Below are 26,688 nucleotides of genomic sequence, written 5' to 3' on the forward strand. Positions count from 1 at the left end.
TGTGGTGTGTGGTGTGTGTGGTGTGTGTGGTGTGTGTGGTGTGTGGCGTGTGGTGTGTGGCGTGTGTGGTGTGTGTGGTGTGTGTGGTGTGTGTCCAGTCTGTCCAATTCTCCCCTTCTACCTTGTGAGGCAGGTCTGTCTTCTTTCTGGGTTCCTCACACTACAGGAGGATGGACTCTGAGCTTCTATGTGAGTCTCCTGTGTCTACCTCCCATTTCACCATAGGAGTACCGCGATTACAGATGTGAGTCTCCACAACCAGCTATGTGTGGGTTCCAGGAATTGAACTCAGGCCTGCAGGCTTGTGTGCCAAGGGTCACTGGTACAGGATGGAGTTCAAATCCTAGGTCTGGTACCTTGTCTTAATTAGAGTTTCACTTCTGTGGGAGACCATGACCATGGCAACTCTTATAAAGAAAAATATTTAATTTGAGTGCTTAGAGTTCAGAGGTCTAGTCCATTATCTTCATGGTGGGAAGCACGGCAGCATGTGGACAGACATGGTGCAGGAGAGGGAACTGAGAGTTCTAGATCAGAATCAGACAGACAGGCTGGCCTTGGCTTGAGCATCTGAAACCTCAAAGCCCACCCCCAGTGACACACTTCCTCTAACAAGGCCACACCTCCTGACAGTGCCATGCCCCTGAGATGCTCTATAGGGACCATTTGTTAAAAGATTTATTTTTATTTATTTATATATGTATGTATGTATTTATTTATTTATTTATTTATTTATTTATTTATTTATTTATTTGAGTACACTGTAGCTGTACAGATGGTTGTGAGCCTTCATGTGGTTGCTGGGAATTGAATTTTTTTGGACCTCGCTCCGGTCAGCCTATAGGGACCATTTTTATTCAAACCACCACACACCTCAAGGAAATCATTTTCTATTTTGAGACCAAATTTTCTACCTCTTTTGTAAAGTAAAAGTAAATTGTATCTGCCAGGATAAGTTATTTATTTATTTACTTCATTTATGATGATAAGCTCTGTGTCAGACAGACAGGCAGGCAGACAGGCAGACTGACAGAAACACACACACACACACACACACACACACACACCTTGTTCTCATCAATATGAGACCTCCCTGTGCCGTGGACAGGGGCGGGTGCTGTTCAGCACGCTGCAGGTTCTTGAGACTTCAGGTATTAAGAGCGCACCAAGTGTTGTCCCAGTTGTTCTATGCATTCATATCTGTGATGAAGTTTAATTTACAAAATTTATCACAGTAACTTCTGTAAATCATAGGAACCTTGGGCTTTGGGCTTACAATTTTTTTCAAGTCAAGATCTCGATCTCTCTCTCTCTCTCTCTCTCTCTCTCTCTCTCTCTCTCTGTACCTCTCCCTCTCCCCCCTCCATCCCTCCTCTCTCTGGATAATTGTTTATTGAGTACTCTGGAAGAGGCAGGGCAGTCAGTAGACTAGAATCACCTGCAGCCTCAGGCAGTGAACCTCACTGGGAAGTGGGTGGGACTTCTCCCCATGTCATATGAGTTTCTTTATGTGTGAAGTCCCAGCATGTAATTCTTGTCATGCACATGTGTGATGTCCCAGCATGTAATTCTTGTCATGCACAAGTGGGCAGCCCAGATTGGCTGGTGTACAGTTGTAGGACCTTAACTCGAGCCATCACGCATGTAACTTCCAGTCATGCCATCTCTGCCATGAAATTCAGGGCAGTCTGAGTCCACGAATGGGGTCACAGGATGCTGGGCTACAGCTCTATGACATCATTTTACCCTAGCCTGGCCTCCATCCTGAGTTCTACATCAATCCAGGGCTTCTTAGGGTGGTAGACCGGCCAGAACATGTGTGTCCAGCCTATCAAGATTGCTCAGTGGGGAAAGGCACTTGCCATGAAGCCCGGGAACCTGAGTCCAGTCCCTCAGTCCCGCATAGAAGGAGAGAACAGACTCTGTCGGGTGTCCTCTGACCTCCACACATGCCCCGTGGCACTGCACGAGCCTGCAACAGAGACCACCTTGGTTTCATTTTGCTTTGTCTCACTGGGTAGCCCAGATGGTTTCAAACTCAAGGAGAGCCTCCGTCCCAGCCTCCCAGGTGCTAGAAATACATGTGCCATGTTGTTTGGCTTTGGGGAGAGATTCCATCATGCTTCGCAGAACAATTTGGTTCTGAATTTAGGTTTGAACTTATTTTAAAACTTAGGAATTCTTGGGGCCAGATTGCTGGGTCAGTGGCTAAGAGTAATGGCTGTTCTTGCAGAGAACCCAGGTTCAAGTCCCAGCACCCACATGGTGGCTCACAACTGCCTAAGAGCATGCAGGTAGTTCAGAGAACTCTACAGGCAAACTCACCTAAAGTTTGTTTTACAAACAAACTAATAAAGTTAAATGTAAACCAACAACAACACAACCACCTTGGGAGTACTTTATTCTGAAGTTTCTTTTGTTTGTTGAATGTTTTGGACCCTAGTTGACAAAGGGGTAATTTTAACGTCATGGGTGACCTGTGTGCATGTGTGCACTTGCGAGTGAGTCTGGTTCTGTCACCTCTGCCTTTGGAAATCCAGAGATCTGCTGGCAGGGCTGGAGATGAATTTGGGGAAAATCATTGCTTGGGTTTTTGTAGAGTATCTTGTCTTTCTTCTTTGCTAGTCTCATGTATGTATACAATGTATCTTGATCATGCTGATCACACGGCACTCCAGCCTGTCATGTCTGGTTACTCTGTGTCGCTCTTGTGATGTCAGCCATAGCTGCAGCAAGTTCGTGACTGCTTGTGTGTGTGTGTGTGCGTGCGTGTGTGTGTGTGTGTGTGTGTGTGTGTGTGCCTGTGTGTGTGTGTGTGTGCCTGTGTGTGTGTGTGTGTGCATGTGCGTGTGTGTATGTGCCTTTTTCCTGCTGTCACACAGGTGATGAAGACATGATGAAAGTGCCTCTCCCACCACATGGATGGGCCATCTTGCCTTACAAAGACTATGGCGAAGGATCCCAAATCCTGCACGTGACGCTTGTGACCAGAGACTCGATAAACCCTCACCTGCTATTTCCCTCAGGAGGCTTAGTTCAGAATTCTCTGATAAAGTGTGTGTTTAGACTTTATAGTGACATGACTACTATGAATTAGGAGAATTGGCCATAATTGACTGAGTTATTGATTTATTTTAAAACTGCTTTAAGTGAGCAGTCCTACACAGAGCTCTAATATGTTTTATATTGAATAGATTTTTTTTTTTTATTTAAGTACTGGGGCTTGAACCACGGACCTCATGCCTGATAGACAAGTGCTCTGATACTAAGCTACATAACTGGGCCTTTCAAATGTTCTTGATATTGGGTATGACTGGATAACCCAGGCTGGCCTCAGCTCAGGCCAATCCTTTTGCTTCAGTTTCTCAAGTGGCGGCTTTACATACACATACTGCAGTGCTCAGCTAATATTCTGCTTCTCTCTTTCGTTTTATTTTTTGTGATGGGTTTGTGTGCCGCTATGGCTGGCCTTGGAATGAGATTGTTGTCATGTTCCTCTGAACAGTGCATGATTTAAGATTTATGAGTGAGGACCTATCTGGTGTTGAACATAGCCTATAGCTGAGGATAGCCCTGAACTTCTGATCCTGTAGCATTCGCTTCCTGATTACAGGTGTGCATCGAGTGTGCTGGGGTTACAGGTGTGCACCAGGTGTGCTGGGGTTACAGGTGTGCACCAGGTGTGCTGGGGTTACAGGTGTGCACCAGGTGTGCTGGGGTTACAGGTATGCACCAGGTGTGCTGGGGTTACAGGTGTGCACCAGGTGTGCTGGGGTTACAGGTGTGCACCAGGTGTGCTAGGATTATGCTGGGGATGGAACCTAAGGCTTCATGCATGCTGAACAACATCCCTCTGACTCAGCTGCATCCCCAGCCCTTATATTAGTACTAAAAATAAACAAGTTTTAGAGGGTTTGGGTGAAATTGACCCAGAACAGAAATTCCCTGTTTGTTCGCTTGTTTTTCTGCTGGTGTTAGCCCTCATTTTGTCCTGAGTCCTTTTATTTCCAATTTCCTTCATGTCTCCTACTGTTCCGAATGCTTTCTCGGTAGTCTCTCTGAACCCTCATGCTATCAGTAGTAGCTGTAGAGCTTTGCTCAGTCCTTGTACACCTCAGGAGTGTTTCCAAGTGTTTGTGGACTTAGTCATCCTTTGAAAGCCTAAGTGACTGAGAGCCATCAATGAGACCCATTTTACAGGAAAGGAAACTGAGGCGATTTGAAGTAATGTGCCTGAGGTTGTGGTAAGAGGACCTGAAGCTATGTTCTCAACCCCAGAGCCTGCTGCTCCTGCACCATTCAACTCCCTCGCTGGGAGGGACCCGCTTCTTCATCTATATCACACCTTTCCATAAAGCCAAGTGCCTTGTTATAGCTTAAGATGTGAAATGTGCCTCAGCCCTATACTCATGTGTTTGAACTGGTGACGAGGCTTTCAAAGGTTCTGGAACCTTCAGGAGGTGAGCCTTACCAGAGGAAGTGTGTTACTGGGGGGCGGGACTTGAGGCGTCATAGTCTAACCCTACTTCCTGTCTGACCTCTGCTTCCATCTTCATACTCCATCTCCTCTCTAGGATGGGCTGTACCCCTTCCAGTTGTAAGCCACGTGAAGCCCTCCCTTAGGCTGCTTCCTGTCAGGCACATCTGTAGAAAAGTGATAAATAGCCAGGCAGTGGTGGCACATGCCTTTAATCCCAGCACTTGGGAGGCAGAGGCAGGCGGATTTCTGAGTTCAAGGCCAGCCTGGTCTACAGAGTGAGTTCCAGAACAGCCAAGGATATACAGAGAAACCCTGACTCGAAGGAAAAAAAAAAAAGAAAAGAAAGAAAAGTGCTAAGTACATGTATGTAGACAGGGTAGCTGGCAGCAGACATGCGGTGGAGCGAGCCTTGCAGTGGAGCGAGCCTTGCGGTGGAGCGAGCCTTGCGGTGGAGCGAGCCTTGCGCAGAGCAGAGGGTTTGTGGTATATGGTCAAGCGCTGAGCCCTGCTGTGGTTGCCAATCATTCTTTAGAATGGCAAAAACAAAACATACAAATAATACCACCACCAAGCCTTTACACTGGCTAACAGTTGTTGGTGTTACAGTGTGTGGTAGAGTTGGCACAGCCCCACGCCCCTTCTTTTTCCACAAGAAAGGAAAAGTAGACATTTCTCCCTTCTCTATAGACTTCAGTCGAGGCCTGAATCTAGTCTCTCTGAATAGGAAAAGTCCCTGCCTGCAGCAGGAGTCTTTGTCTCACATCCCTGGGCCTGGGGACCCTTTGTGTTTTGGTTTTCCTAGTGATTGATCACCAGCCACAAGTCCCTCGGAGATTTTCTGAAAGTCAAGGGCCCTTTCCTTAGGAAGATGCTTCTAGGTAGAGAAACTGGCCATTAACTATACTTCTAGGTGTATCCTTATATCCCATGAAAACCCCACTGAGATCCTTTTACCTCCCCCAACTCCTCCCAAATCCTTCCTACCAGCTTCCATTCTCTGTCTCTTTCCCTCCCCCTGACTCCTCAGACGTCATCTTAAGAAGACGGATTCTAGATGTTTCTTCTTTTAAGGACCCATGAAGTGTTTTTTAGTATTTTAGGATGCCTAATTAAAGTCACGCTGTCACTGTGTTTCTTCACTCCCGGGTGGGAGGACAGACTATCTTGTTTTATTTGTACAATAATTCTTGAAAGTGTAACTCTGGGCTGAGTGAAGTTAGGCGGCTTAATGGGAGGCTTCAGCCTGAGGGGCATCTCCATCTTCACCATCTTCACCTGCCTCACCCTTCCCAGAATCCTCTCCGGCTGGCAGTCCTGGTGTGCCACCGAGGTACACGCTAACAGTGCTCTTCGTTGACATGCAAGGTCTGTGCTCCTCCTCAGGCTTTTTAAGGGACCATGCCTTCTAGGCTCCTTTCTTCCCTCCCGTGGGTCACCTAGCCTGTTTGACCTATGGCTGCCATTTCTCAAATGAGAGCAGCTTCTGGCAAAGGTACTGTCCTGTGGTCAGCCCAGAAGAGAGATGGAGAAGGCGAGATGGCTGTTGTTTTTAAGATGATGTGCCAGGCCTTTCAGAGGTCCTGTTAGTTACTCATGTGAACGCTGAGGAAATGCCCCTTAAATAAAGGTAACTTTGTTAAACTCTGGCATTTGTTTCCACTGAGAGTAACATGTAAATTCTGTTGACTCCAGGGACCACCATTTGGACTCAGTATTATGGGTTTGATTTATTGGTATGGGACAGAGCCAGCTGCCTAAGAAGAGAACCATGTGCCCTCACTTGGCCTGACCCATTACCTTCCACTGCTTCTAAATATATGTTGAAATAAAGACAATTTATCCCCAAAGTGAAAAATATATCTCCATTGTAGTGTGGAAAGAATTACAGCAGGTGTTTATCCTGCAGTTGGAAAACGAGAAAAAAACTGAAGAAGAGCTAATGTAGGTATTTGCTAAAAGCTTCATTTAAAGGTGGTGAGTTAACAGAACGCTGGCAAGTCAGGAGGATGATTTGAATATTTTCTGTACCTGAAAGGAAATGTGTTTTCCTATTGCAAATGCCACAATTAGCTACAATTAGCTCCAACCATTGATAGAAAAGTAATCACAGAGAAAGAACATCATCTCTGCGGCAAGCAGGATCTAAAGCCTTGAGCGTGTCTTTAGGGCTCCTTGGGGACTTGACTGGTATCACCCTGTACCAGCTGAGTGCCAGGAAAACAGGCTTTGGCCTTCTGTGTACACCCCAAGTACAGTAGGGGGAAGCAGGAGCTCTGAGAGTCTGGGGCATTGCGATTTCAGACCTGGATGTGGGAAGGCAGATGCCGGGAAAAGGTTAACAGGATCGGACAGTGAAGAAGGTTTCATGGAACCTGCAGGAGCCCGACCTAGAGGGAGGCAGGAGGGAGGCAGAAGAGAGCCGTGCAGCCAGTGATGGCATGCTCAGAGTGCCCAGAGACAGTGAAACCTCCTTTGACTTAATTTTTCCCATTCTGAGCTTTCTGGGCCAGGCGTCATCTTTTTCGCTTGTTTGGCAATGGTCAGGAAGGGGAGAGGAAATTTATTCCTGTGACCCTGAGAGCTGCCTTAATCACCAGTGCATGAGGGAGCCGGAGAGTGCTTGAAGGAGAATTGCCTCCTGAGAAGACAAAAGCCAGAGCTCCTTGTGGTAATTTAAATTTTCATGAAGTTAATTGAAGTGTTAGGCCTGTGGACTTAATGTGAAAGAGCGGACAGCGGTGCAAATCAACTTGTTCTCTACACCCTAGAGATCACCAGAGGAAAGCTTACTCTGAAAGGATTCGAACTGAGCCCTTTCCCTTCAAGGTGTTTAGTCCAGGGAAGTCCTACTGGCTTCCGGTTAAGAGTCCGTCCTGTAAAATGACAGGAAGAGGCGGTGTGCTCTAGGCTGCTGGGTGTGAGACCATCAGAGGCATGTGTCAGTCATTTGTTAGTACATCCTGGGATCCTCTGACTGGAAACCATGTAGCCCTGGGACTCCCTGGCATTGGTTAAGGGAAATGCCTCGTTAATCTGAATAATTGTTGGTGACAAAAAGTTTTTAAGTGATGTTGTGGTTGACTTAAGGCTAGCTCTTGGAAGCCACAGTGCCACTCACCAGGAAGCTCACCAGAAAGCTGAAATGGAAGGGTCCTGGGTGCCAGGAGTTTAAGGCCAGCCGGAGCAGCAAAGAGAGACCCTGTCTCCTCTTCTACACGCTCCCCCAATGCAAACCATCATTAGATCTTGTGAGTTCTATATCGAGTTGAAAGACCACCGTGGGGAGACCCCCACTCAAATCTCGGGAGGATATGCACCCAAGGAATCACGAGAGACCATCTTGATGTAAACACATGAGGCAGTTTAATATCAGAGCGCTCCGGATCGACTCGTATCTCACACAGGAGACAGAGGAACCGACCACGAGGCTCAGGGGTTGGGGTTTATATAGGAAAAAGGTCTGGGGGAACAAAGGAATCAGTGTGGCTATACATGATTGGCTAGTTCAAATATCAACTATTACTTGCAGAACAGAGTGGAAAATTCCTAAGGTTGGTGTTAATCTGAGTCAACAGAGCATCTGACCTTAAACCATATCTAAGAGGACCAGATGGCCCACTACTCAGTGTCTGCCCAGACATGTCCTTGCATGCTTGGGCCCACCCGGACATGTCCTCGCATGGTTTCTCCTCCACATCTTCCCGGCCTGCTAGTTCCCAGAATGTCCCAACAGCTCGCCTGCCCCTGCCCAGGCCCATCTGGACATGCTTGACTTTGGTCCACTGTGTTTTCCTCAAACCTGCAATTTTCTCATTAGCCAGCACAAGTCTCAAATTTAGCTCTTTCAGAGTTAAAGGTCATCCTTGAGGCCAGTGAGTTGGCTTGCTGTACAAGCCTGGAGACCTAAGCTAAATCCCTGGAACCCATGTGCTGGTCAGAATGAGTGTCCCCAGCCAGCCCCATAGGGTCATATGTTGGAATACTTGATCTCCAGTTCTTGGAACTGTTTGGGAAGGATTAGGAGGTGTGGTCTTGTTGAAGTGTGTCTCTGGGGGTGGGCTTTGAGGTTTGTGTCTTCCTTTCCCTACTAGTGTGTTCTTTGCCTCCTGCTTCTGGATCAGGGTGTGAACTCTCCCCCGTTCCTGCCTCTGTGCCCTTGCTCTGCCCTTGTGGACTCTAACCCTATGACACCATAAGCCCAAGGAAAAAACACTTTCTTCTATAAGCTGCCTTGGTCATGGTGATTTATCCCAGCAATGGAACAGTAAGACAGCACATCAGGGGCTGGCGAGATGGCTCAGCGGGTAAGAGCACTGACTGCTCTTCCGAAGGTCCTGAGTTCAGATCCCAGCAACCACATGGTGGCTCACAACCACCCGTAATGAGATCGGACGCCCTCTTCTGGTGTACCTGAAGACAGCTACAGTGAATTATGCGGAGCCAGAGCGAGAGGGGCCGGCGGAAGGTCCTGAATTCAATTCCCAGCAGCCACACACATGATAGATAGCTCACGGCCATCTCTGTACAGCGACAATGTACTCATATACATAAAATAAAATAAAACAAATCTTAAAAAAAAAAAAAAAGACCGCACATCAGTGTGGGAGGAAAGAGCCGTTTCTTTAGAACTGCCCCCCTTCTCTCCACGTGGAGACCTCAGCAACTCTAGCATCCTGTGCACATCTGCATGGTGATAATAAATACAATTAAACAATTACCAGTGCAAAGAAAATCACACCACCTATTTCCTTTATTTGCTATCTTGTTGTTCGTATCGACTGGTAGATACATATTTAAAATGAAAATATTCTGCCTGGGTAGTGCTGTGAGTGAAGTGCTTGGTGCACAGTGAGCTGTGAGTGAAGTGCTTGGTGCACAGTGAGCTGTGAGTGAAGTGCTTGGTGCACAGTGAGCTGTGAGTGAAGTGCTTGGTGCACAGTGAGCTGTGAGTGAAGTGCTTGGTGCACAGTGAGCTGTGAGTGAAGTGCTTGGTGCACAGTGAGCTGTGAGTGAAGTGCTTGGTGCACAGTGAGCTGTGAGTGAAGTGCTTGGTGCACAGTGAGCTGTGAGTGAAGTGCTTGGTGCAGAGTGTTGGGATATGAAGACAGGCAGACCCGGGAGGGAGCCCAGCTGCCAGCCAGTCTAGCTGAACCAGGGAAGAACCCTGTCTCAAGAAATAATTGAGAGAGCATGAGAAAGACATCACCATCAATCTCTGGCCTCTGTGTGCCTGTACATATAATCACATACACCTGTGCATGAGCACATACACAAAGTAAAATAAAAAATAAAAATTAGGGGCTGGAGAGATGGCTCAGTGGTTAAGAGCACTGACTGCTCTTCCAGAGGTCCTGAGTTCAATTCTCAGCAGCCACATGGTGGCTCACAACTATCTGTAATGGGATCTGGTGTGTCTGAAGACAACGACAGCGTACTCATATACATAAAATAAATAAATAAATCTTTAAAAAATTAAGTAATAAAGTATGCTCCTAACGAACCGAAACAAAAAACAAAACAGCCACAACAAAATCCAAAACAAACAAAAACCCATAAACAAACAAAAAAACCACAGGTAGGACAGACACTGAATTGAAGGGGTCATAAGTGTTGCTCTGTCACGTGACCACTGTTCTCTGCTTATTGCCTCACTCAGTGTCAGGTGCCGAGAGCAGTGCAAGCATCTTCCCTAAGGCCAGAGTTCATTCTCTCTGAGCCAAGCTGGGTAACTGGGTGGGTGTGTCTCTAGTGCTGGTCTTGTTGGTACCCGTGGCAGTAGAGGTGGCGGGGACTTCCTAATGAACAAGATATAGAAGGGAGGGAAGGAAGAGACCAGAGACATGGGGATGAGGCACGGAGGGCCAGATAGTTATGTCTCTGAAGGAGAGGACTGGGGAGCCAGCCCGTCCCTGGTGGAGTTTTGGCTGCTCTTTCTGATCACCATCAGTAACTCTTTTGCTTTTTTGAGCTAGTATGACTGGGTTTTCACTCTTTCTTCAAGGAAAATATGGAACCTTGTTTCCTGAACTCTGAAGTTCTTAGCCTTCAGATGGCCCCCAAAAGCCAACCCCAGCCCCACCCTTGTTTATCTTGGAGACTGTATTTCCTTTCTTCACTTTCGGGTTTTACATGTGTTTTGTGTTTTGCCTGTGTTCAAGGTCAGAGGAAATAGGGAAGGAGTGAAAACGGATTTGGATCCGGATTTGTGCCGGCCATTTCCACCCCTGGAAAGGGTGGGAGCTCTCTTGCCAAGCACCACGTGCAGTAGGTTATGGTTCTGTTATATATTCGAGCACCTCAAGGATTATGCTATAAGCAGTTGGTGTGAGCGATTCATGTTCTTTCTCTTGTGAAACGGTGACTGCGGTCCATTTACCCAGTGGGGACACAGTAAATATTAATTACTTGTGGCTTATCCCTGAATACAACTGTCCCCTTCAGATTCAGGAAGCAGATTCCCGATAAATGCATCTCTCTGTCCAGGGTGTCGTTTGTCAAGGTGCGGAAGCTATCAAGGATTTACCCAGAGGGTGAGGTTCCTGTCTGTTCTATTTCTTCCCTCTTTAGAGCACCTTTTCAAGATGCATTTTCATCTTGAAAGTAATTGGCAGGCGTGAGATTCCTTTCAGCTGGAAGGAGAACTATGTGATGGTCATGCTCTTTTGTGCACCTCTGGGGGATATCTGAACCAAACAGTAATTAAACTTCAAAAGCAAGTAGCGAACGTGAGCTAGACTGACTTCTGGCCCTGCTCTGCCAGCAGCGGAGGTTAGACCCTTTGCTTTTGTAGTTTTGAGAAGAGGGTCTTACCATGTAGCTAGCCTTGAACTCACAGCAAGGCCTCAGGCTCCTGAGTGTGGAGATTCCAGACCCGAGCAGGACATCCAGCTAGAACTGAAGTATGATGTGGAGTTTTTTTCTTTAGGGAATCTCTCAAAGGCATCCTACTCTTTTTGAAAAATAAGAGAAAACACTTTCCTGGAAATGAACTGTGAAGGGCTGTGTGTGACGTCCACCTGACTGGGTTTGGAATCCCCTAGGAGACACGCCTGCCTCTGGGTGCGTGGGTGTTTCCAGAGGTTGATGTAACCGAAGAAGACAGACTCATCTGAGATGTGAGGTGCTTAATCCCAGGAGCTGGGGATACATCTTGAAAGGCAGCACCTGCGTTGGCTTGGTATAGCACCGAGAAAAGTGGCTAATGAACGCAGTAGGCTAACTGTCAGGACACTTAGTGCCTCTGAGCTTGGCTGTATATGTGTACGACAGGAGAGAAGAGATGTGGGAAAGGTTCTCACACATGTCTGCCTTTGGCTAGGGGAAGCTCATTCTGTAAGATGCTGTAAAGAAAATTCTCATGTTCGCACCAGGTCAGAGGTCACTGAATCTTTGCGGGGGGGGGGGGTTGGTTTTACTTGGTAGACATGTAATAGCCTCTGATTAGCGGGGAGAAACGCCACCCACGGGTACCAACTTCACTACTGTTTACTGAGTGTCTCTGTGCCTTGTGACCAGGATTTGTGTGTGGCCAGGTTTCTTGTCCACAGCTTTTGCCAGAGGGGGTTTGTCATCTCCCTGGGGTGTCGTCCTGCTCAGGATGAGTAGGCCAGTGAGAAAGCTGCCGGTGCTCATGTGTCTGCTTCGTTTGGGTGGAAGCCCAAAGTGGCTAAGCCCTGGATAGAATGTGTGAGAGAGCTGTGGTGCCCGGGCAGTTGGAGCAGCCTGTCCTGTGTGGCCCCCGACAGTGAAAGTAGTTTGGTTGGTAGAGTGCTTGCCTACTGTGTGTGAGTCCCTGGATCCGGTCCCCAGCACAACCTGAAACCACTGGGCTGGCATAAGCCTGTGATTCTAGCAATTGGGAAGGGAGGACACAGGATCAGAAGTTCAAGGTCATCCTTGGTTGGATGCTGAGTCTGAGGCCAAGTGGGGGTGCACAAAACTTTGTCTCAGAAAACAAAAGCCAAGCCAAACCAACAACCCATGCTGTCAGCCCCCCCCATGAGGCAATCCAAATGAGTTTGCCAATCACCTGCACGGGAAAACACTCCCAGGAGGAGTAGCATGCCCCTCCCAGAGGCTCTAGGAGCGGGTAAAGCCTTCCTAATACACTGATCAGCACAGCGGATCTCTTTGGCCATTTTCTCCCTCCTCCTTGGGTGTATGCATTCCTCTCCTCCGCTATAAGCTGCTTATCTCCCACACTACTCTCTGTGTGTCCTATCTGCGTGGTTTCTACACAAGTCACCAGGCCCTAGGAGCCTTGAGAGTTCAGAGCAAGATCCCAGGGGCCAGAAGAGTAGGGAAAATGTAGAGAGCAACTGTGTGGTCTTCTGTTCTCTCTGGGTAAATGTCCAGCTGTGTCACCTGGAGCTCCAGGTGGGCCAGGCCAAGGTAGAACAGCTGCCTTTACCTAGAGCATTCAGAATGGGTGCCTGAGGCCTGGAGAGATTATTGGTTCTGTGAGTTTGTAATGGCCTCGGGGCAGTGGTTCTCATTGGCTCTCAGACCTAAGTCCGGTTTCTTAGAGATTTTTCTGTGTCCCCCTGATCTCACAGCCTCTCCAACACTAGGTACCATACCCACCGTCCATAGGTTCTCACAGCCTCTCCATCACCAGGTGACCACACCCACTGTCCGCTTCCACCTCTGTCCTTATAAAGGAAAGCATGCTTGGGCATCCTTTTAATATTCTTGCAGCTGTTGTTGTTTTGAGTTGGGGTCTCATAGTATAACCCAAACTAGCCTGGAACTCAGTGGATAGCTCAGGCTAGCCTCAAACTCGTGGCAGTTCTCCTGCCTCAGACTTTAGTACTGTGTTACAGTTTGGAGCCATCACATCCAATTTCCCCTTTAATCTTATTTGCTTAAGTTTTATTTACAGAATAAGAAAAATTTTTAAATGTTAATTTTTTTGTGATGGGTATGTACATATATGGGCACACATGTGCCATAGCCTACCTGTGGAGGTCAGATAATAACTTGCAGGAGCTGGTTCTCTCCACGGTGTGGTCTCTGGGGTCATCAGGCTTGGTGGCAGGCATCTTTACCTACCATTTGACTCTAAACTGTAGCCCTGGCTGTCCTGGCACTCACTCTATAGACCGGCTGGCCTCAGAGGTCCTCCTGCCTCTGCCTCCCGAGTGCTGGGATTAAAGGCATGCGCCACCACGGACTGGCTTGAGAAACTAAGCTTTTCTTTACCTATACAAGGTAAAGGCATGTATCAAGATTAAAACAGTTCATTCCAATGCTGATTTGGAATCTTTGAATTATAAACTTGATTAAGTAGAAAGTGTTCCTGGCATGTGACAGGGACAGCTCATACAGCTGAGGAAGGACAGGTTGGAGTCCTTTTCTTCGCATGGCAAGCACATGGTGTTTATTGAAGGCCGTAGGATGCTAAATACCACTAAACTCTGAAAATCCTCTTCCAGTAATATAAGAAAAATGAGTTAAAATATGTGCTGAGACTTAGCCACAGAGAGGTGTGTTGTACTCTGACTTATTCAAGAGAAAAAAGTCAGGGGTCATTGTGATGCATGGCTGGGGGACCTGGGGGGACTGTGGCAGGGCGTGGGATGAGGTGGGCTGTGTGATGGACTGGCTATCTGGTGGAGTGAGCTGTAGTTTTTCAAGTACGACCACAGAGATTTGATGGCATCACCTATAGAATTTGAAAGGCTCCGTACTGTTGTTCTGCATTTTTGCCTCACTGCTGGGATGCAGGAGCCGACGTGTCACTCAGGGAAGATGAAATGCAGTCTAGGATAGGGGTCCCAACCGGTGTTTCTCTGGATGAAATGGGGGGGGGGGCCGGGAGGCTGTGGTTCTCAAACCTGTGTACCCAGGAACCAGGAGGAGCTGGAAGCTGGAGTCCACAGGCCTATGATGAGCCCAGGGACGGGGGTGGAATCCAGCTTGACTCTGAGTGAATGCCAGAATTAAGGGGGGCTAGGAAAGGGGCCTTTTATGGGAGCCTATCTGTAGGATGAAGCCCCACCCCGGGGGTGGTCCTTGATGAAGGAGATGGTCCTTGCATGTCCAAACTGTTTTATTCATGGTGGATGAAGATGCATATGTGGATCAGAGATTAAATACCTTTTGTAGGAAGGGATGCCTAGGGAGGGAAGCTCATTGGCTAAACACTCAGGGCCTATGTAGATGCCTCAGTAGCATGGACAATTCTAGGTTTTTATGCTACATGACCCGTTGACACGGTCTTCTTAGTGGTGTGTCATAATCATGTGCTCCAGGACAGGAACCTGGTTGGGACCTATTTCGAACTCCTGCCATTCTCAATTATGAGATTTATCAGGTTTCTGTCAGGTGGCATAGTCCACTGCCCCACACCATACAAAATCAGCTGCATAACTGGTTTCATTAAAAAAATAATAAAGAGTACATACATTTTTTTACAGTAAATTCATGTACCAGATGTTAACATTTATCTCCTTTTTAATGTGTGATGGCTAATTTTACTTTATAGTTTAATTTAAATTTTTGTGCATGCATATGTGTCTGTGTGCATGTGGGTGCATGAGAGTGCAGTGTCTTCCTGTGTCCCCTGCACTGCTTTGGGGGCCTCATGCCAGGGAGGCCAGCTTCACATCCATGGAAAGTGAATGTCCTTGATCTGTGTTCAGGATCTGATGGAGGTTCAGGTTCACGATGTTGGAGGCAGAGGAGAGATGCATCACAAAGATCACAGGAGTGGGGGCTCTGCATCCTGGGCGCCTCTCTTCCATTGCATTTCCCTTGAGAACAACATTAGCAAACTCTCCTTTTGTATCTCCTTTTGTATGTTACTAGCATGTTAAGATATTAGCATTGATTATTGATGTGTGGGACTCAAAAGTCACTTTTAATCTTTGTGCAAGTATTGCAGAGAACAAAAAAGAACTTTCTCTCTATGCTTTGTAGCCCTTAGTTAGGAGGGATCCCTGTGGTAAAACAGCCAGGAAAGAATCCATCATGCATGGGAGATTCGGAGAAGTGTGTGTAAGCTTCAGCTCTAGCCCCGACTGCAAGTTTGAAGGCCACCGTTGCCCTCCTCAGACACATGTGGGGAGGTGGGTGTCCAAGAGAATAGCAACATCCTAGATGCCCTTTGCACCGAGAGCAGGAGCCAGCGATGCAGGTAGAACTTGGTGCCCTCCCTTGGGAGGACAGTCTCCCATTTCTTGCTGCCCATCCCTTCCTGGGACAGACAGGACACACTCTCACAAAAGGAGATTGCTCCTCAGCTGGCAAGTTCCTGTCTGGGAAGAGAACTTGTTGGTTTTCAGAGCTGCTTGTGGGTCCATTGTTTCTAAAGAGATGCGCTCACAGCAAACCTGGCGCCCGAGAGGCGCTCGTTACAGGGCATGGTGATATTTGCTGTGCCATGTTTGTGGCATTTTGTACACAGTTCTAAAACTACTCCGTGCCTCAGTTTTTCTTTCAGCAAGAATACCTGCATGATGGTGACACATGCCTGTCACCAAACAGCTCCTAGGAGGCACAGGCAAGAGGGTCATGAGCTCTGGGCTAGCCTGGGATATGTAGTAAAACCAGCTTGATGTACACATAAGGAGTCATGGGGATGGCTTTGGGAAGGGTTCAGGCTGAAGTTGCAGCTCGGTGCTGGTGTCTGCCTAGTGTGTGAGAGGCTCAGGGTGTGATCTCCAGCGCCACACACAGGGTGTCCTGCACTCGTGCCAAGCGCAGCCATCTTCACACACTGAGCGTGTTGCCCTCCCCGTGCCTGGGTTTTTATGTGACATTAGAGATTCAAACCCAGAACCTCGCACTTGTACAGTCTCCCTAGTCTGGGTCTCTCGACTGTCCTGAGACTTCTGTCCCGCTAGGTTGTCTTCTTAGGCATTTGTAAGGAGGAGATTTGGATTTTGTGTTCCTGTGGTGTGGAGCTGGGGTGGGGTGATGCAGTAGCGGTTTCAGAAAGGTTGGAGAAAAAGAAATGACGTTCTAAGGAAATCAAGGCTGGCCCTCTTCACAGAGACTTTTGAGTGTGTCTGTGCCTGTGTGTACATGTGTATGTGTGCTTATGAGTGTGTGTGCGTATGAGTGTGTGTGTGTGTGTGCACGTGCGTGCGCGCGCACGTGTATTCGGGTGGTTGCTTTTGCCCTCTGCCCTCTGCCTGGGGAAGTATGAGCTAGTTTATAAACACTGCTGGAATTTCCTGGCCCAGCATACCATGACAGCTCGGAGGAGCCAGAACAGACTCAGCTGTGATAGTCCCACCCAGCACACTTTCATTTCCTCCCTCACAAAACCCATGACAAAGGCCAGCAGTTATAATGTTGAAATGGAGAAATGCCATTGTCCCATCTAGCCTCCCAGGCCTGGGGGCGGACAGAGATGGTTTAAGTCATTCTCTAACAATCAAAGTTAGTAATGGCCTCCGACATCCAAAGCAAATTGGCTGGGAAGCCAGAACACACTGAGCAACGGCAGCAATGAATGCCTCTCTCCTGCCGGGTTTCTGAAAATGGGAATGGGTCCTCTCTCCTGAATACATTCATGCAGTTTTCTGTTCAGCCAGTGGGGTCTGTGCATGATGCTCTCTTCCAGCTGGAGTGACTCCAGATGCTCGTGTCTGCAGGCTCCACCCCTCCCCAAAGCCTCTACAGGTGTGTCCAACCATGACATTGCAGGACCAATTGTCAACTAAAACAAAACAAAACAAAAACAAACAATAAAAAAAAAACACATTTAAGAACCATTCATTTGAGTTACTAAAACAAAATGAGGTGGGGAGGGTTGGAGTGTCGGGAGGGGGATGGGAGTGGGGAATGCCATAGCTGACCAGTACTGGTCAAGGTGGCCCATCATTGACCCATAGTGGTCTGGGCTCCATTCTCTCCTGCCAAGGTGACCTGACGTGTCAAGACTGTGAAATCTCTTCCAAGGGTCCTGCTCCAGGTGGCACCCACCTTCTGCATTTTTCTTCTCCCAGTGTGAGATTCCAATTTCTTTGGGACCATATCTCAATGGTCTGAAAGCCAAAGTGGGGAGAGCAGGCAGGATCTCTTTAGATGACAACATTAGAATGGTTAGGACCCTCCGGCACGAGGTCATGGCTTGCATTATGGGAAGTGTCCTGGGATTCTCCAGTGAACTCTGCTGTTTCAGGTTGATATACTCAAGGGTGGGAAGGAGCAAAGTTGTGGTGTTCCAGGGCAGGTGGAATTGCAAGTGTGAAGCCAGCACAGGAGACTCATGGGAAAAGCCATTGCAGGTGGCAATGTCAGCCCCCCTGGCGTTTTCTACTGATTTATTTATCTTCTGTATTTGAGTGTTTTGTCTGCATGTGTGTGTGTGCACACACACTGAGTTTGTGTCTGGTGCCTGAGGCACTTGGAAGAGGGTATCCAGCTCCTGGAACTGAGTTCAGAATGAGGCTGAGAATTGAACCTGAGCCCTCCGCAAGAGCAGCGCATGGTCTTAACCAGTGAACTGTCTCTCTAAATATTAACAGTAGAATCTGCTGATCAGACAAGGCCAGTTTGATTGTTTAGTATTTGATGGAGGGCAAGGAGGGGAGACCCAGGCATAGAGCATTGGTGTGTCTCTGGAGGGAAGAGACAAGGTCAGAAAACTAAGAATGGGAAGTTTGCTTTACAGTGTGGGGCTGGATGAAGACTAGATAAAGATCAGAAGTAACAGTCTAGATGTCCAGCAGCAGAGAAGTAGATAAACACCACACATACACACACACACACACACCATACACACATATACACACATATACACACACACACACACCACATACATATACATGACACATACACACACCACACACACACACACAGACTGACACACACTACACACACATACCACATACACACATACCACACACATGATACACAAAACATACAACACACACATGCACACACACACTATACACCACATACACCACACACACCATACACATGCACACACACTACATACACACTCACTTCAGATACCACACATACCAGACACAGACATACTCCATGCACACCACACACACACACAACACACATGGGCACACACTACACAAAACATTCAATATATGCATATGCATACTTACACAATACACGACACACATGCACACATATACTGTACACCCCACACACACCATACATTTTCACACATACCACACACACACACTCACTTCACATACCACACACCACACACACACATCTCATACACACACATCTCATACACACACACACACACACACACACACACACACACACACACACACATATATACAAACAGTAGATTTTTTTTCAGCCATGAAAGATGGAGTCAGGTTGTTTGCCTCCAAGCTGTTAGTAAACATAAGAATAATACCCAAGTTAGCCACTTGGACCCAAAGTGGAGACTTAGCAGTGGCTCAGAAAGTTAGGGACAAATGTCCAAAAGAGCCACTGTGTCAGTGGCGTGGGTTGTCCTGTCTACTTTTGAGCAGGGTAGATGGAGTTACAGAAGCCCCAGGCAGCCTGTTTAGGCTCTGCCAACTAAAGCACACAGCCTAGCTGTGGCTCCTGATCTAGGAGAAATCTGTGGTCATGAGGCACAGCCATACTGTGTTACAGAGGGGATGGATGGCAGACCTTGTTGGCACTGGCCTTTGCAGATACCTCAGTAGCCAGCGTGAAGGTTTGCAGTTGAGAAATGCTCGAAGCAGGGACGGAGGAGGCCCTTGCTCGCCCATCCCCCTCCAAAGCTTTCCTCAGCTCTCTCGAGCAAGATTTAAACTCGTGGGTTTGGGCTACTGTGCAGTGTTCTTGGTTTCTGCTCGTCCGTTTCCACGCACTGACTCCCCTGATCTGATTCTGTACTGTGCATTGCCTCTGCAAATGCTATGGGAACTGGCCAGGGGTCCCCCACTTCCTGGGAAACGCAGCCTGACCTGTATCTGTGCCTTTGACATTGGGGATCCATTTTTGTGCCTGTGTTACAGGTTGGTGATGCCCTTAAAAAGCCACATGCCAGACTAAGTTGAAATGTGCACTTGCTTTGTTCTTTAAAAAAAAAAAAAATAAGAGTGGGGTAGTGTGTGTGTGTGTTGTGTGGTGTGTGTGGTATGTATGTTTGGGGGTGTGGAGATGTATGTGTGTATATTTGTTGTATGTGTGTAGTGTGTGTGATATGTGTGTTTGGGGTGTGTGGTATGTGTGGTGTGTGTGGCATGTGTGTTTGGGGTGTGGGGTGTGTGTGTGTGGTATATGTGTGTGTGTATATGGTATGTATGTTTGGGGTGTGGGGTGTATGTGTGGTATGTGTGTGTGTGTGTGGTATGTGTGTGTGGTGTGTGTGTGTTTAGGGTGTAGGGTGTATGTGGTGTGTGTGTGTGGTATGTATGTTTGGAGTATGGGGTATATGTGGTGTGTGTGTGTGTGTGTGTGTGTGTGTGGTATGTATGTTTGGGGTATGGGGTATATGTGTGGTATGTGTGTGTATGGTATGTGTGTGTGTGATGTGTGTGTGTGTGTGGTATGTATGTTTGGGGTATGGGGTATATGTGTGGTGTGTGTGTGTGTGTGTGTGTGTGTGTGGTATGTATGCTTGGGGTATGGGGTATATGTGTGACATGTGTGTGTGTGTGGTGTGTGTGTATGGTGTGTGGTGTGTGTGTATGTGTGTATGTGTGTGGTATGTGTATTGGAGTGTGGTATGATATGTGCTGTGTGTATGTGTGACTTGGAGGTCAGAGGTAACTTGTAGGCACTGGTTCTCCTTCCCACTGTGTAGGCCCTGGTCAGGCATGGTGGTGTGTTAGCCTTTACCCACTGAGCCGTCTCACTACTCCTGGGCTTCTTTTCTTTGTGTGGGTGCTTCACCTGCACCTATGTCTGTGCACTGTGTGTGCAGTGCCAATGGAGGCCAGAAGGGGGCGCCACACCCTCCAGAGCTGGAGTTTCCTGGTTATTTTCAATGCTCAGTTTACAGGGAAAGGTGACTAGAGCCACTAGATGCCTTATGCCAGGCACAGAGTTGCTCCAGGGGGCGCTGTTGACATTTAAACATGATTAGGTCCCAGTGCACAGGCTTGCAGGTCCTCCCATCCCTCCCCCACTGGGTCCCAGGGTCTCTCTCCTTGTAAACGCAGCCTCCTCAACACTGCCTCCCAGAACCCCTGCCAGGTCTCCCTGCTGTGGTCCAGGCACTTGGTAGATGCTGCTGAATGCTCTCAGAGCGCTGGCGTGCGGATCCATCTCTGGGCACAGGTTTCTATGGTGGTAGAATAGGATATCCCATAAGCCTGTTTTGTGCGTTCATTACCTAGGATTTACATAATAGCTTATGCTTGCAGAATAGCAAGTATTCATTCTGTACAATGTAATTGGAATATGGGTCTCTTTGTTGATTAAAACTGAGAATATTCCATATCAGTTAGCAACTCTATCTTGCTTACCTTTTTTTGTTAAGCTTTATAGCACTATTCATAACAGTAAAAAAATAATTGATTATAGCCTTTATCATTATGTGCTTTTGGAGGGGGGCACCTCATTTTTCCAAGACTAAGTTTTATGGTAAGAATTTTGAGAAAGTGCTGAGTCCTACAAATAGTATAAAATTCAGTTTTCTCTGTTAGCAGATATGCATACAGTTGGCTGTCGGTGGACACTTCAGTTTTATCTTGTTTGAAATTAAACTTAACCAGTTGGCGGTATCTCTTGGCAAGCCGAAACTGATAAAAAGACAGTGTTCCTTAGTGAAGTCGAGGACTTAGAAGGCCAAAACTCTGTTTGCTTATTGAGCATGGTGGTTTCTCTAAACTTTAGGTCCTAAATAAATCTCCCTGCACTTTGCTGAGAGACCATCAGCATTAGGATTCAGTCTGCATGTGGGATTTGTCGGTGCACAGTGTGGACTGTGGTCACCACCCACACACCAGTGTCACTGAGCAGAGCAAACACATGCCATCGGAGGGGAGGACGGCTTCAGAAGCTCAAGCTGTGGAGGAGGGTTGGGGGTGCAAGGAACTCAGCCAGAGTGGTAACTCTTCTCCCTTTTTAGATGGTCTGTGGTTTCCTTGTCCGGCTTTGAATTTTTGATGTGGCTGAGGTTGACTTCAGTACCCGCCTCCACCTTCTGAGTGCTGGCTGGGGTCCAAGTGTGTGAGGATACGTACACTCAATTCACACGGTACTGGGATCGGACCCAGGGCTCTGTGCATGCATGGTAGGCACGTGCTCCATCACCCCCACCATCTCCCCAGAACTGCACCCTACCCTCGGCCCTGGGTTACAAGTTTAATTTAAATTGATTCAAGAAGCTGTCTGGAGGAGACAGAGAAAGGAACCAGCCAGCCCTGCAGTGTCTCAGGTGCTGTGTGAGGGGACAGAATGGCTGGTACAGCCTCTATAAGCTGCAGAGGCCAAGCTGCACAACCAGATTACAGGTGTGCACAGTAAAGTGAGGGGGAGGGGTCCGGAATGTGTCTCTGCGGTGTTTTTATGAACGTGGATGATTAAAAACAACATCTCGACAAATTGAAGTGGATGAGGGAGGAGAGAGAAAACGTGCTCTGTGTGTGTGTGTGTGTGTGTGTGTGTGTGTGTGTAGGCTGAAGGTCAACACTAGGCATCTTCTTTAATATCTCTCTCTACCATACTTTTTGAGACAGGGTCTCTCACTGAACATTAGGTTTGCCAGTTAGCCTGGGCTGGCAGGCTAGCCTGCCCTAGGGATTGTCTTTCTGTGGTTGCTGGGACTCATTTCTTGATGTGGCCTCTAGGAATCAAACCCAGGTTCCCAAGCTTGCTCAATAAGCACCGGACTGGCTGACTGAGTATCTCCCCAGCCCAGATGAGGGTTTTGGGTTTTTTTGTTTTGTTTTTGGTTAAAGCACATTACTACACAAATAATAGAAAATAACATTTGTTTTCAAAGCAAACATGGTGGGAAGCCCATGCTTGGCATATTTGCCACTTTGTCACAAAATATCTGACAAGATGCAACTTAAGGGAAGGGAGGTTCATTTTAGATCATGGTGTGAGGCATCCCCTCAGGCCCATACCCTAATGAGCTACTTCTTCCAACTTGGGCCCTCCTCCAGAAGGCTCCCCCAAATCCTGTAACAGCATCACTAGTTGGGGACCAAGTGTTCAAACTCATGAGCCCGTGGCAACATAACACCAAGAGAGTGGTGGGTCCGGGTCCAGAGATCTACACATACTGCTTCTTTCCAGCTGGACCCATCATGCTGGTGACAGGAATCCTCTGGGATTGACAGGGACGGAGCAGGGAATGTCACTCTAAGCCGAGAACAGGTTTCAAGGGGAAGCCCAAAGAGCAATGGGCCAGTGTCTACGGCTCAGGCACTGGCTGACTCTATGTCAGCAGCCCCACGACCTTGGGTTGTCGCTCTCATCCGCTTCTTGGAATGACTAATTATCCTTTAGACATGGTGCTTAGCACTTTATGTGCATCATCCTGTTTAATGTGACAAGCTGTAAAACACAGGGGCCCAAATGGCACAAGATAACCATTGAGTCCTCGGCTAGCTCCCCGTGGAGTGCTCTCTCCTTGATATGCCATTCAGAGACACAGTCAGGCTGCCGTTTGCCTTGTGATAAGCTGGGCCAACTGCAGGCAGACTACGAGGAGGGTTCCTGAAGCTTTGTCATGGGCTGAGCCAGGGCTTTGGGCTGAGTCTGCTGTTGCTGGCCGGCCACCTCTTTCCCAGGTCTTCCACGGTAACAAAAAGTGGTGTCCTATGTGTCATTTTGTGGAGTCGGATGATGTGGCAGTGGCTTTACCAGGACTTTTCTCACCTCAGCTCCTAATTTTGCTCTCCTTGGGGATGGCAGTGCTTGGAAGTGACCAACTAGAGCTGGAAGAGAATCGAGAAACAACCCTTGCTCGGGAGGGAGAACCCTCCATAGACACAGAGTGTTGAGGAGGGTTACAAAGATCTGCATTTTTAAAAAAGCATCTCGTAGCCTAGGCCAGCTTTGAACTCACCGCATAGCAGAGAATGACCTTGAACTTCTGACCTCCCTGCCTCTACCTTCCTAGTGCTGGGATTATAGGCATGCCACACCATGCCTTGTTTTATGTGGTGCTGTGGATTGAACCCAGAGCTTTGTGTATGCCAGGCAAGGACTCTACCAACTGAGCTATCTCCCTAGTCTGGGGGAGGGGAAGTGTTAATATAATTACTATTGACCTATTTCTTGAATTCCTGCAAAGTAATACCTGATGCCCCTGCCGTCCTATTTGGCTGCGATGGCATTCTAGCATTCTCTTCGGGTCAGTGTTTGGGGCATAAATGGATGGACCCAGACTCAGGCACCACAAAGGCCAAACATGCAAAGAGCATCCTGTAGGCAGAGCCTGCGGCCTCTGTCCAGCCCCGAGGCTCCATGCGGGCTTGGAGCCTCGTGAGAGGAAACCTCCCTTCATCTCCAGGTCATTGTTTTCCAGATGATGAACCAGGTGGAAGGCCAGCAGAAAAACCTCGTGCACGCCATCGAATCCCTGCCAGGCTCAGGCCCGCTCACCGCCTTGGACCAGGACCTGCTTCTCCTGAAGGCTACCTCCGCTGCCACCCTCAGCTGCCTCGGGGAGTGCCTCACCCTGCTCCAGCAGAGTGTGCGCCAGGTGGGCCCACCCAGCCACAAGCCAGGAGCCTCAGGTGAGCGCTGCGCACCCAGCCCCCGAGCTGGTCCAGTTGAGATATGTGTTGTGTGATTACATGTGTGCATCTCATCCCATGCATTCATCCTGTTTATGTGTGTGCCTCCCATCCCATCCCACCCAGTCATTCATTCTTAGTTTCCTGAGATAGGATGTGGCTGTGTAGTCCAGGGTGGCTTGGAACTCACTACATACCTAGGCTAGCCTTGATCTTATGGTGATCCTCCTGCCTCAGCCTTCTTAGTATAGCAGTTATAGGTATGGACCACCATGCCCTACTGTTTCTCTATCTACCCAGCTATCCTTTGATCCAGCTAAGTCTCTGTCTCTCCTTCCCAGTAGTGTACCATCCTATAACAATGAACCCAATGTGTATTCACAGTCTGTCGAGTGTCCTTGCGGATCTGGCAGCCTGGCCCTGATATTTTATTCTGTCTGTGATTCCTGTCCTCAGCATGATACCTTTCAGAGCCGTCACTGGGTACCTCCCACCCAGTGTTTCCATGGTGTCCATCCTCCACTGTTTAGCAGCTACAACAGATAACAGATTCTACGTGTGACCTCTCCCCTCTGTCCTGTTCAGTCCCTCTAAAGGATGGGTTTATGCACGTCCCTCTAGGGACAGTGTCATGCAGGCCTCCCGTGGGGCTGGTCATGTGGGAAGGTCTTGCTGAAGAACATTCCAGAAGCATTGCTAGTTCCTCTTTTCCAAAAGCCAGAAGCAGGAACATAGGCTCCAAGAGAATTCAGTCCTGTCTGAGGAGTAAGCAGTCAGCAGGAGAAAGACATCACTGAAGGTTAAATTCAATACTAAAGACAAAAATAGCTTGAGGGGAGATGGCTCAATACCCTGTCTCAAGACAACCCAAAACTGGAGCCTAATAAATAAATGATTTCAGGCTTCAGAAAGGTTAGGAGAATAGTATGTGGAGGGTGTAGCGATGGCTCAGGGTTAAGAGCACTTGGTAGAGCTAGGTTCCCAGCACCCACATCAGTTGGCACATGGCTGGCTGTAATTCCAGCCCCAGGGAACTTGATGTCCCCTCTGGCCTCCACAGATGCCTACACTCATGTGCATGCATCCACCACACCCCTTCTTCCTGTGCCACATACACATAATTAAAAATAAATCTTTTTTTAAAAAAGATCAGTAGACTAGATTGTCCAGACAGGGTGGCTAAGGACCCACCTATGTCTGCCTCCTTACACTTGGATCACAAGCTCAAGCTCATGAGTGTACCTGCTTTTTAATTTTGACGTGGGGGCTAGAGGGCAGACTCAGCCCTCCAGGTGGCACAGTAAGCACTTCATCCACTGAGCTGCCCCCCAGCCCCACCCATCCTTCATGATCATTCAGAAGTCGGAAGGCATCTTGGCTCACCACATGTGACTGGAGCCTGAAACGTGATAGGGGACTTGCGACCTCTGCTCCCAACTCTAAGGCTTACACGTTCCTACCTACGATGTCTAAAACAATGACCACGCACTGTTTAAATGTGTACCACATTCCGGAGAGAAATAGAGCCCCCGTTACATCTGGGCCTTCACAGAGTGGGAGTTACAGAGTGTGTTGGCTCACCGTCTTGGGGCCTGCTCAGCTGGCAGAGCTACGGTAGCCTGACATACACTGATACAGATGTGCTTGTGTCTAAGGAAGGCCAGGCTGGGTGAATGGTGGCTCAGAGTTCTCGCAGCTGCCATGCCCGCAGCTCAGCAAATGCCCCGTGGGGAACTCTCACTTACCATGCTGTGGCTTTTTAATTTTTGCCCTGTGTTTTTTTTTTTTAATCAAAGTGCATTTTTGACACACACACATACACATACACACACACACGCACACACTCACACACACACACCCTCCCTCTTCCCCCTCCTCCTCCCTTGACCTTTTGACACACACGTGTGCACGCGCACACACACACACACACACACACACACACACACACACACACACACACCCTCCCTCTTCCCCTTGACCAAGCCAGCTTAGTCAGTGAACAGGGTCTTTTTCTTTCTTCCTTTTTTTTTCTCTTGTTTTTTTTTCGAGACAGGGTTTCTCTGTGTAGCCTTGGCTGTCCTGGAACTCACTCTCTAGACCAGCCTGGCCTCGAACTCAGAAATCTGACTGCCTGTAGTCAACAGGGCCTTGAGGGAGGGAATAAGGATTAAAGAGAAAAAACAATTAGACAATATGATAACATGACTGCAGCCAGTGCTGAGGCTGACACGGGTTGGTTTTTTTTTTTCTTCCAGTCTGCTTTTATATCATTCTAGGTACATACAAAAAATATGGTCAGTCCTAAGGCATAAACAGAGTAGTCAAGAAACAAAACGAGGCCTAAACACAGGTCTCATGATTACTATATCCAGAGTCTTAACAAGACCATCAAGATACAAAGAACGCATTCCTCAGCTGTATTTATCTTGAGCCTTCTTCCTTGTCTGTCCTAGCCCAAAGTCAAACTCTTGCCAATATCCTAGAAGGCAGCACCAAGAGCAGCCCTACACTCCCTCTCCTTTCCTGCAGTCTACCCCCACACTCCCCCTCCTTTCCTGCAGTCTACCCCCACAC

At 48.0% G+C, this 26,688-nt stretch overlaps 1 protein-coding gene and 1 long non-coding RNA gene across 4 annotated transcripts in view; one reads left to right on the plus strand and one right to left on the minus strand.

The window, feature by feature from the left end:
• Positions 1-26,688, plus strand: part of Osbpl10 (oxysterol binding protein like 10) — a 260,513-nt gene that overhangs the window by 166,842 nt on the left and 66,983 nt on the right. For all 3 annotated transcript variants that reach the window (XM_031343150.1, XM_031343151.1, XM_031343152.1), the window contains one exon: positions 23,904-24,114. In XM_031343150.1, the coding sequence (XP_031199010.1) occupies positions 23,904-24,114 (211 nt within the window). The remainder of the gene's footprint in view (positions 1-23,903; positions 24,115-26,688) is intronic.
• The window catches only part of LOC116071987, a 23,579-nt gene continuing 19,771 nt past the window's right edge, over positions 22,881-26,688 (minus strand). The window contains exon 2 of the long non-coding RNA XR_004111267.1: positions 22,881-23,310. This is a non-coding gene — a long non-coding RNA (uncharacterized LOC116071987). The remainder of the gene's footprint in view (positions 23,311-26,688) is intronic.

This window comes from Mastomys coucha, unplaced genomic scaffold (assembly GCF_008632895.1).
Source record: "Mastomys coucha isolate ucsf_1 unplaced genomic scaffold, UCSF_Mcou_1 pScaffold23, whole genome shotgun sequence".
NCBI classification, from domain to species: Eukaryota; Metazoa; Chordata; class Mammalia; order Rodentia; family Muridae; genus Mastomys; species Mastomys coucha.